At 42.3% G+C, this 12,199-nt stretch overlaps 1 protein-coding gene across 2 annotated transcripts in view; it reads right to left on the bottom strand.

The window, feature by feature from the left end:
- The window catches only part of RCAN2 (regulator of calcineurin 2), an 86,234-nt gene extending 75,164 nt beyond the window's left edge, over window positions 1–11,070 (bottom strand). The window contains exons 1-2 of one of the 2 annotated variants that reach the window (XM_032682696.1): window positions 10,974–11,070; window positions 2,484–2,710 (exon numbers count right to left, since the gene is read on the bottom strand). In XM_032682696.1, coding sequence (XP_032538587.1) covers window positions 2,484–2,708 — 225 coding nt within the window. In that variant the 5' untranslated portion in view covers window positions 2,709–2,710; window positions 10,974–11,070. Of the gene's footprint in view, window positions 1–2,483; window positions 2,711–6,327; window positions 6,650–10,973 lie in introns of those variants that run through there. The other variant, XM_032682697.1, reaches the window with a different exon arrangement.
- Window positions 11,071–12,199: the final 1,129 nt, after the last annotated feature.

Below are 12,199 nucleotides of genomic sequence, written 5' to 3'. Positions count from 1 at the left end.
GAGTGTAAATTCTCTACTTTAAGACTGTTGCATGTTAAAACCACTCAGAACTTTATATATTTGAATATTATTTATGTAGGAAGTTCATACACCAAATCAACCATTTTCAAAGACAGGTTTCTCCAGCTTTATTTAATAGCTAAGTTGTAACTTTCAAACCAGTTAGACTTTCGCTGTCTTCTGAAAAGTGCAGGCCAGGAGTAAAAGTCAAAGATACCTTACAAAAAACTTTACTTTCTGTAGAATGAATAACACAATGAAACGACTGTAGATGTAACCATTACTGTAGTATATAATTTTAACAAGTTTAGTGTACCTTTACATATACTTTGGATCAAATATAATTGAAGATATGATTGTTAGCAGCATTTATTATGATGGTGTGAGATTTTAAAGTTTAGCTTAGTAACTTTACAATATTTTATATTGAATTCACGTGTGCTCTTATCTTGCAGCAACAGTTATTAATAGAAAGGATTATGGGTATTAATCAACTGGGAACACAAGTACATGTTCTACAGGAATAATAAAACCATAATCAACTCCCCAGGTTGTTGAACTTAATGAGAAATCTGAAGGTAATCCCATCTCCATAAATATAGACTTAGAGGAGTAACTACTTACCTGCAAACAGAGCTGTTCAATCCATGGCATCCACAGTTTACAGACCTGCACGTGGCTTAGAATATCCACCTCCACAAACCAGCTGCTATTCTTAAGACACATCCTTAAGTCCTGCAAGTCTTTAGGGATTGCTATCCCACATACTTACATAATCACCCATTCCATTTCCTAACTAAGCCATCAGCTAAATACCAGAATGCAGCTCTCAAAAGGGAAAGCTCAGGAGCAAGTGGGGATAGAATCTTTGCAGGATGAAGAGAGATTCTCTAGTTCTAGGCAGGCTTCTGTCCTTTACAAGTGGACATTCAGATCCCTTCAACTCGTTAACAGCTGGTTAGAAAAGTCTGCAAAATGGCAGAACATAAATTCAAGATGCTTATTAGCAAGAAGTCTTACATACAATAGGGCACTATTTTCCAAAATTGTAATTTAGAGTGTGGGATTTTTATATATATAAATACGAATATTTTGCTTAGTGCTGCGCTATGAACCTTTACATTCTTTTCATCTATATTACTCAGCCATACACAAGACATCATTATGGAAGACAAAGACGCATAAAAAAATTAAACCCAAACAATTCCACTTGTGTGACCTCCACAGACACCACTTTTGGTACCTTTAACAGGAAGCCTGTATCCTCAGAAGTTTTGTTTTATTTCTCTTTCATCTGGCAATTTCACCACTAAAGAGCTTGTCCATCCTGGCAAGCTCTGGTCCCAGTGAATTTGTAGTTTTATCTGGATATGTCAGACAGTTCCAGCCAAAACCCACTGTACCACTGCCAGCTTGTTTCTGAATTGAAAATTCATAACAGGATACTCATGTAGTCTCAGATGTGCCCATAACAATTAGCCCAGACTCATTTCATCAGAAAACAAAGCCCCAGGCTATTAGTTTCATATTCCTGAAGTCTCAGTCAGGAAGAACACTAGACTAAGAAACAGGAACTGAATGCTTCCTACACGAGTTGGGTTTTTTTTTTAATTATTATTTTAAGAGCACGTTGTTCTCAACGTTCTGTTTGAGATTAATTGCAAAGTTAAAAATATTTTCATAAAGTTTCTCTTTTCTTTTTTATCTGGAAAATCTAAAATGAATGATAGTGAGAACATAGTATTACAGATAACTCAAAATACTTCAGACCTTATCTGTCTCTCTACAACTATGTGAGAGGAGGTTGTAGTGAGGTGAGTGCTGGTCTCTTTTCCAAATTAGCAATTGATAAGACATGAGGAAATGGTCTCAAGGCATGCCAGGGGAGGTTTAGATTGGATATTAGGAAAAATTTCTTCACTGAAAGGGTCACCAGGCATTGGAACAGGCTGTCCAGGGAAGAGGTTGAGTCACCATCCCTGAGGGTATTTAAAAGATGTGTGGATGTGGCATTTGGGGACATGGTTTAGTGGTAGACTTGGCAATGCTGGGAGAATGGTTGGACTCAATGATCTTAGAGCTCTTTTCCAACCCAAACAATTTTCTGATTCTATGATAAATACAGAAATGCAGCTTCCCATCACAGTGGTACGTGATCAGCAAGGGGAGCAACCATCACATGTTTAACTCTGCCATCACCACCATCACTGCAGCTGCAGCTGCCACGAACACATGAACCTGCATTGCAATATTCTGCAAATCTGAACAAAAGAAAAACATTTTTGTTGACCTCAGCTGACAAAAAGGCTTTTAAGCTCTTGAAACAAACATCATGGCAGAGTGGCGTTGTCACCATAGAAAGAAGTAATATTTGTGATCGAGTTTCTTTGCACAAGACCCATTAAACTGTTTCACTGACTGCAATAAACAAATATAAAGCATAGGTTTCTCTTGTACAGAAAACATGGAAACTGGCACAGTACCTTACTGTCCTCGTCTTCAAACACGGACTGGTGAACGTTGCAGGCGAAGAGAGAATTTGGGAGATCATTGAAATCAATTATTTCATGAAAATCTTCCTCTGCAAAACATCTCTTCAAGCTGTTGTCTCCATTTATTGAGTAGAGTAAGAACTGTCCTCCATCCTCCGGGATGCAGCCATAGTGACCCAGGCCTCGCATTCCAAAGAAGTAGGAGTCTCCCCTCATCCCTGGCAGCACGGAGAAGTGACACACAGTTACACTACATTTTCAAACATTCCACATCCACAAGTTAACCCAGAGGTTCTTAGTTTGGGGGCTTCATTTGTAGAAAGTAAATTTCACGCTATTTTAAGGCAACAACTGACCTCTGACACAGGTCGTTGAAGACCAATCTCACCAAGGGATTTGGCTTTAGCTTCATTTTTTAGCTCAGGAAAGACCTGAACATATCAGCACAAGCTGCTGGACAGAATAAGAAGCGAGACTTTACCTTCAAAGGAAATACTATGTTGTATTTGGGTTTAGGAGTGCCATGTTTGTTACTGGTAAGGCAGGTTGGTGCTTTTGAGCTTGCAGCCACCTTTGGAAGTGTAATGCACTGAGTAAGAAGAAAATGAAAATAACTTTGGAAATTATACCAGGCATCAACTCACAGGAAAAAAAAAAAAAGACCCTGTTGGAAAACAGCATGAAAACAGAATCATTGAAAAGCAATATAACTAAGACTAAAAGTCTTGCTGACTTTTGGAACCTTTACCCCAAATGCATCAGAATAGAAAGGTAATTTTAAGACACACAGAAGTAACATATCAGCCAAGGGGAATAAGTCAAGGTCCAATTAATTATCAGTATGTTAATTAGTATTAAATCAGATATTTAGCAGTCCTTAGTACCCGTGTATTTGACATCAAATTCCACTACAGAGCTCCATTTAACTGACTAGAAGCTTACTGGATAATAATTAATTCCCTTATATTTGTTTCTTTCAATAACAATATGCAATCATTAGCTGCCTTTTTTTTGTCATAACACAAGGAGTTAGTTACATAAAGGCAGAGTGTTCATCTGTTTCAGATTTGCCCTTGCTCTCTTGCATACTTGGTATTCTCTATAAATAGCTGTAAATATTAACTCAAACACACTATATAGAACTAGTGTCCAAAATTAAACCCTTTGGGCTTATTACATTTAATCTCAGCAAAGTAAAGCTAAATTATGGAGCTAATTTGCTATGCCTGTGTCTTTCATATAACCCCTGCTCTGCTGCTGCTCTGAAATTATATTTGGCTGATGACAGAGCACATCGTTCCATAACATAAGGTTATGGAAATATCAGTAATTGTTATTGCTGAAGTCTCAGAGCTAATGACAGAAGTTCTCAAGAAACCAAGTTGAAGCCATGCTTAAAAGTATCAGTTTGGAGCAGAATCCACACTTACCACACTCCCAAATCACATGAGAGACAGATTTATTAGCCAGTATTAGTCAAAATCACTAAGGTTGGAAGGGAGATGCAGAGGTCATCCAGCCCAAGCCACAGGGTCACACCAGGGTAATTCAGGACTCGTCCAGAGGTCTCTGCTGGACAGCAACACCACTCATAGTGCACACGGTGATGTGCAGAGAGCTGGCAGGTCGCAGGATCTTAGCTGTCCTCCTTCTCCAGGTAGTAAAGTATATTACACAGCTAAAACCAGAATTGTTTTCTAGTTCTGGACTCTATGCATGTAAATTATGAAGGAGGGGGTTAAACCAAACAAGGATGCAGTGCTGTGAGGAAGCAGGTGTAGTATGAAAGCCTCAGGACTGTCAGCTCTTTTTACTGTGTTAACCTGAGGACAGGTTTTTCAGATATCAAGTACATGCTATTTTTTTTCATCAGGTCAGTCCGATATTAGCACAACTATCTCCAACTAATCTCAGTCTAGGAACTTAATTCTAACTGAAGAAAAACAAGCCCAAACAAATGACAGAGGAGATGGTTCAGTATGACACAACATTGCCTCTGGTATTTGAACCAACTCTCTTAAGCCTAGTACTACTGTACATTTCAGGGTAAACATATCCAGGCAAGTACTATAAAGAAATACTCACAGCAGCCAGAAATTTCACTTCAGAATGTAATACTTTCTCTACCAAAAAGCAGTAACAGATCATCTCCTTCAAGAACAATCACCTCTAAGTGTGTTTGTCATGATGTCTAGCCTGTGTCATTAAATTTATGAAAATAAACCTCAAACCCAGTGTGTTACAAAACATAATTTACATGGCAGAGTAGGCTTCTGTCAGTCTGTATGAAGTATTTCACTCACAACAGGCAAACGACTTGCAGTCAGGGAAGATACTGACTATTTGACAGTCACACAGGCTGACACTCAAAACTTGTAGGAATTTGGATTATGAATGTTAAAGCTAACTTCATGGCAGCTAACAAGGGTCATACCTCCTTTCCCAATGCACAACAAAGCTATTAGGGTGTGCAGAGAAGTAAACAATCTCACTAGAGTTGTTTATTTTTCCTTCCTGGAAGGTACTAGATAGGAAAGCTTTCAAGCTAGGAATTCAGCAAAACCACTATGACAAGCAACAAAACAGAACAGGATTTTAAGTTACAACCATGAAGCTCAGGTTTTTAGCAGTAACAAAATTAGCATACACTACAGCAGCCAAGATAGAAGTTACATCATATTATGTCAGTAGTTTTGCTCGGCTAGAGCTCTTGAACAGGAAAAGCCTGTTTCTTTTTTCAGCCAATTATTGAGACAGATTTGCCCGGTAGGGCTTTGGTATTGGACAAGTCTTTTTAAGAAAGTCACTGTCACACATCTTTTAACCATCTCTTTTCCACCTTGTAGGTAGGTGTGTATACCTGCACATGCCTTTTCTACACTTCAGATACACCCAGAGTGTTCCCTCCACTAGCAAGTCAACTTATATAGTAATCAACTGATTATTATATCCTCTGCCCAATTTATGATGGGACCTGCACAATTAAGAACATCTGTATGAAATAACAATTGTTTCAGAAAGTTTACTTTGTCTTATACAAGGGCCATGTACTGCACAATATTAAGCCCAGCACCACTAGTGAGGGAAATCTCACTAATAAAATACATTTATGTTCCCAAGAGAAATAAACTGCCTATGAGCCTGATCTCAACGGTAATCAGAGGGGACAAACATACCTGAATCAACAACATGTGTTGGCACACTTTAAATCCTAGGGCTGTAAATTCAGACTCTGACTGGACAAACTAGCACTTCTGCCAAAAGATGCAACATCATCTGTCACACACCTTGGGCTGCTCACTTCCAACACCAGTCACTTCCCTCTATGCAGGGAAAGGCCCAATGATGCCTTTTCTAGTGGGGGAAGCATCTCCTGCTCAGATTCATGGCACAACCACACAGACTGATTCAGTCAGAAGAAAATACCAGGTCCAGGGGAAAAAAGTTGGGGTTTAAGTCCACTAGGTAGGTCTAGTCGGTAAGTAACTGACCTGAGTCACTCCATGACTGCATAAATATTTGTAGCAACCAGGAAAAATCAAGGCCAAGTTTGGGAATGGGCAGACAACAGCAAAGGTCAGGATTGCACTTTTCAGCACAAATCTACTTAAAGCATTCACAAAATTATAATCCCAGTTTCCACAGCTCTGCATGAACTTCATAAATCACCATATCAGAAGTTATCCTCAGCCAGTCATGAGCCAGTAATCTTACCTTTTTCCACATTATAATATTACACATTAATAATGTCACACACACAAAATTTTATACATATATATATATATATATGTGTAAAAATCATAACTATGTATGCTTTATTATGTCTGTTAATCACCTTAAGGTTCAGGTGTTCTGTTGGGAGTAGCGTTTCGTGGCTTCTTTGAAGTTACTTAGCCACTCCAGGCAGTCCTCTGGCAAAAAAATATTTTCTTTCCAATTATTCTACTAATTTAGAACAAAAGAATTTACATTTTAAATCCCTTAAAACAATTAATCCTAAATCATGTATAATCCATCAACTGGATTTCCATATAAAATAGGCCCAATTAAAAGTAATCTTTTATGTAACTGTAATACAATCACTGGATCACATTTCTGTTTATATTAAATCTCCTTTCCACAGCTTCTAACAAAATAAGTTAACTTCCCCCACTATTAAAAAAATTCTATATTAAAAAAAATACATCCACATAAGAGTAAACCATACTTACTTTATTTTTAAAATGCAGTGAGTTCAAATTGAATTGTGCATTTGTTTCTCCATTCCCAAATCAGGAAATTTTTCAAATACTTAAGATACCAGAAGCTGTCATACAGAATTTCAAACAGAAGAGGCAACATCATGAAAAAATAATGCAGTAACAACAAGGCATCATCCAGCACCTATATTGATGTTAAATTATCCAAGATCTGAACTGGGATCACACCACCAAACTGTAGCAGGATCCCTTAAGAAGTCTGAGATACTGAGACATAATCAAGCCTGAGCTGATGTTCATGTAACCTCCAGCTAATGCTGATCACTTGCCACAACCATTTATTCCCTTTACTTAAAGTTCACCCAAATGTTATCTGTGTTATTTCTGAATCTGGTGTAAGGTTTTGACCCTGAAGTTTCAAGTCAGAAAATACATCACACAGAACAGAGAACCCCAAGAGTGCAGCAAGAGTGCAGCCCCTTCCCCTCCAGACCCTACACATCACTTTACACTGACGTAAGTTATTTCAAATTTCTCCTCCTGTGGTCCAGGTGTTCAAGGGTTCCTTATTTGGGATAGCTCAAAACGTGAGGCAAACACCCTTACCACTGGAACAGATCAGGTCGTGTCAGTTCAACACTGTAGATACTGTGTCCAAATGATCTGTAGAGATTCCAAGTGGGAGCTCTGTGTTCATGCTGTTACCTCACTATTTTTAGACACAGCACACCTCTAATTAAAATTAGCAGAGACCAGCAGAAAATTATATTCATTGGCAAACAGCAATAGCTCACTGAAGTTTCTATTTGAAAAATTACACTTATTTAGTGTAAAACTGAAAGGGCATAGATGTACCTCTTCCCATGAAGTTAGATCCCTGCAGAGCCAAACTCTTCAGAAAAAAATTATCTTCATTCAACAAAATGAGTACATGAAGTGTTTGAATGGACCAGTGCCTTATATACCACCAAGCACATACAGATTGATCCACTGTTTTCATGGAAACTAATGCAGCATTTCCTTGGTGAACATTTTCCTGTCTTAAGAGTTTTTAAAAAGAGTCCCCAAGGGACATCAAGAAACAGGCACATATCTCTTGAAATCACTAGGAAACTTTACTTTTTTTTTATTAAACACTGCTTGCCATGACAAACAACATGACTAAAAATAGAATAAAGCAAACAAAATGTTACAAATGGAAGCTTTAAATATAATTGCTATAAACTACAAGTATTATTGAGTCCTGAGTGCAAACCTGGAAACTGTAACCTGCAGGAATTAAGAAAATATTGGGAAAAAAAACCCAAAGCAAGTTGCAGTTGCTCTTCTAGAAGAGTCCAGGAAAAGCATAGGGATTCCATCTTGGCTCCTACTGCAAAAAAACCTCAACCCCCAAAAAGCCAGTTTTACCATAATTCAAAGGGGGGGGGGGAGTGGGAGAAGAGGGAAATCAAACCCAGTGAGTAAGACTTTACTGAAGCAATCAGGCTTTATTTAAAATATTCACTGACTTCACAACAGCAGTCACCAGTTTCAGTAATGTCAGCCTAGGGATGCAACTCCTGCTGAAGTCAACTGGACCCATGCTGAAGACTTTGTAAGAAGAAATGAGTGTAACAGGGAAGGTCACACAGTAACCTACTGAAATTCCATTCCACTCTGCACAATGAGTGCTGGAGATGAGCATTATTTTTAATGGTGCTAATTCTTTACTGTGGAAAGCTCCAATGGACTTAAATGGAGGCTTTTTACTTAATTAGAAAGAGCAGAACAGGACCTCACATGACAGGATTAATGAACCTTTGCAGTCTCAAAAGCAATATGGACTAAAGTCACCCCCTCCCCTTCCCTCTTCAGCCTTCACCCCTGGTCTCCCACCTGGGCAATGATTATCCCCTTTCCAGGAATCAAAATCACCAGTACAGGTGTCCATTCACATTTTAGCTCCAATTTGGCTGGCACCACAAAAACAGTCAGTGTCAATCTCCAGTTTTCCTTTTACAAAAGTGGCAGATATGAGGAAGAGGATTTTAATTTTTTTTTTTTTTCTAAACGCTAACTGGTGCAAATCCCAAATGTTCTAATCCTTTCCATTGACATTCTAGCCGTATTAAATTTAGCTGAGACTTTGGAACTATTTTTGGAAGCTTTTAACATCCAAAGGGACTATTCAGTTTTATTCCTCTAAAGCAGGACCAGCCAGCTCAAGCAGCCCAAGATGTGCACAATGCACCAAAGGTTCAGCTGTGCCTCCCACGCCAGGGTTGTATCCTGTGACCAGCAAAGGGACTCAGTTGGCATTGGCTTGCTGAGCATCTGCATCTCCAACCCCGGAGAAAACAAGCCAGGAGATGCTGGTGAGCCCAACTAAGCCAAGACTCCAGTCACATTCCACAACTGGAAGGTGATACTCTGGAGCAACTAATGCCAGGTGTGAAGATTTCATGTGCTGTTCTTACAGTCAAGAAGCTGAGCTCCGATCAATCGGGCACCACAGTTACCATGGCAACATTAAGGTATTCAAAGAACAAAAAAACCACCTCCCCAAACACAAAGAAACCAGAACAAGCTTCCTGATTACCTTCACTTGGCCTCTATGCTAATCTATTTAAAGCAAGCCCGTTTTATAAGGGGTATTAGAGCTTCACTGGCCTTCAGCCAGAGCTGTCACCTCACACAGGGGTCAGTGGAACACTCGTTTAACAGCTTGTAATCTGAAATTCATAACCATACCTCAATTCTTACCAAAACCTACTTTCTCTTTCCCTGTTAAAAGGGGGAAAAAAGGAAAAAAAACATGTCAGAACTGCCTGCAACAGGAGCTGTTCACAGTGCTTGAACCCCTAGAAGAAACTCAAGGCAACATGATGACTTGGAATAAAATTCCAAAGTTTCCTCTAAAAGGATTTCCTGCTGGCACACACGACTAATTTATAACCTAAAAAAGCCATTAAGGACACCAATGCAATGACAAACATTTTCAACACAAACAATGACAGACAAAGCCACTGAATCTGAATGCACACTACAATATTTGGAAGAGGACCGAAACTAGATCACCTAGCTGATAACTTCTCAGAACTTTAAGGAGGATGAAACAGTTCCTGCTGTTAAAGGCACCAGTTACTAGTCAAAGAGACAATCATCTACAGAAAATCTTCTTCTGTCCTTGCTTACTGTTATGTGTTTGCAGTTTTAGTCATTGTTTTATATTCTCATAGTATTCAGACTTTCATCTGTTCAGAAATGACATGCAACCACATAATTTAGTTTTACTGCAAGAATGCAGCAGTTTCTTTACTGTAATTATGTATTTTCACAGAAAAAGAGATTTCCTTTTCTACAAATGAGACATTCTGACTAGCTAAACAAAGAGCAAACCATTTGTAAGGACAAAACTTGAAAGCCTAAGACAGAAGGTGATATAAAGCACAATCCCTGCTTAAGCTACAATTCTCGTTTGTATGATTTCTTTCAGCTGCATAAACCTATCATACATTTTCCTTTTAAGAAATTTCATTAAACTCCAAACTCAAGCAGTAAAGGACCACAGTATTTTCAAGAGTAGCAAAATAATCTAGGAGAGGTGGGGAAAAAACCTGAACAAACCAGTAACTTTGGAGAGCTACCTGTTATATAAGCATCAAATGACACTGGTGTGGGATCACTGAATGGTTTGGGTTGGAAGGGACTTTAAAGATCATCCAGTTCCAAGCCTCTGCCATAGGCAGGGACCCCTTCCACTAGACCAGGTTGTTTAGAGCCCCGTCCAACCTGGGCGTGAGGATTTCCAGGAATGGGGCATCCACCACTTCTCTGGGCAACTTCTGCCAGTACCTCACTTCCCTTACAGCAAAGAATTTACTCCTAATATCTAATTTAAATCAACTCTCTTTCACTCGAAAGCCATTCCCCCTTGGATGCCGCACCCAAGTTCAACGCAGCCCGTGCAGAGTCTCCCGCAGGGATTCGGGCTCCCAGCGCGCTCCAGCTCGAAGCTCCCGAGTACCTGGTCCGGGTTCGCACCCGCTGCAAACCCCATCGCTCCCACTGCCTCCTCACCGCGCTCCTCCGCATCCCAGCGGGGCACGCACCGCCCGAGGGGGGGGGTGATCGCGGGCAGCCGCGGGCTCGCCGCGCATCGCGCCGAGAGCCGCGGGAAGGTGGAGGGACCCCGAGGTGAGGGCGGCCGCGGGGCGATTGCATAACGCAGGTCGGCGGGGCAGCGCTGCGGCCCCGCTGGAGAAGGAGGAAGCCCCCGCGGCGGCGGCCCTGCCCTTACCTGCGGCTCGCTCGCTCCGCGCTGTCGCTGTCGCTGTCACAGGACCCGCGCCCGCCGCGCCGACAGCGCCGCTCGCCCGCCCGGGACAAGGGGGAGGACGGGCCGGTCCAATCAGCAACGTCCCCCTTCCAGACGGGCAGGAGAAGCCGCCAATGGGAATGCGAGGAGTGCGTTGGTCCCGCCTCCTCCGTGCCCTTGGCCACGCCCCCGAAGTCCCGCGGCGCCGCGACGGGTCTGGGGGAAAGGAGGGGGCGGTGAGGGGACAGGAGATGTGCGGGGACAAGTGAGCCGGGACAGGGGACAGGGGATGTGCGGGGACAAGTGAGCCGGGACAGGGGACAGGGGATGTGCGGGGACAAGTGAGCCGGGACAGGGGATGTGCGGGGACAAGTGAGCCGGGACAGGGGACAGGGGATGTGCAGGGACAAGTGAACAGGGAGAGGGGACAGGGGCAGGTGACAGGGGATGTGCGGGAACAGATGAACCGGGACAGGGGACATGTGAGTGGGGGCAGGGAATAGGTGAGCGGGACAAGGGACAGGTGAGTTGGAACAGGGGCTGTGTAGGGATAGGGGAGAGGGAACTGGGAACAGACGACAGGTGAGAGGGGACCCCCCCCCAGGACAGGGGCCGTACGGGGACAGGGGAGAGAGGACAGGGGAGCCAGCATAGGGACTGTGCAGGAACAGGTGAGGTGGGACAGGGAACAGGTGAGCGAGGACAGGGGATGTGCAGGTGAACAGGGCAGAGTCTGGTAGGAATCAGGCAGCGATTTGTGTCCTTGTGGCAAAGCTTCCCTCCTTCAGGGTGTCAGCCCCCCACACTGAGATGGGGTGAAGTCAGGGGGGACAGAGTAGGGAGATGTGGGGTGGGATGGGATGGAATAGGAGCAAGGAGGGGTGGGGTGGAATGAGGGTGAAGATAGCAGAGAGCTGGGATGGAATGGGAGCAAGGAGGGGTGAGATGGGATGGGAGAGGTGGGATGCAGAGAGAAGTGGGGGAGACACAGTGCCAGCACACCTCGCCATGGTTTTAGTGACAAACCCTCAAAGGCCCCCGGGATGATGTTGGGGGGGGGGCTGATTGCTCTGGGGAATGGAGCTCCCCAGAACATTCCCATCTCTGACCACTGACACATGAACTATCCTTTTCAGTGAGCTCCATCTGGAATGGATTCAGTTGTTGCTCATCTCTTCTTCAGGCTGACAGGTGATTAAGGTGTATCT

Source organism: Chiroxiphia lanceolata, chromosome 3, assembly GCF_009829145.1.
Source record: "Chiroxiphia lanceolata isolate bChiLan1 chromosome 3, bChiLan1.pri, whole genome shotgun sequence".
In the NCBI taxonomy this organism is placed as follows: domain Eukaryota; kingdom Metazoa; phylum Chordata; class Aves; order Passeriformes; family Pipridae; genus Chiroxiphia; species Chiroxiphia lanceolata.
The sequence above is the reverse complement of the archived record's forward strand: the minus strand, read 5'-3'. Positions and strand labels throughout refer to the sequence as shown.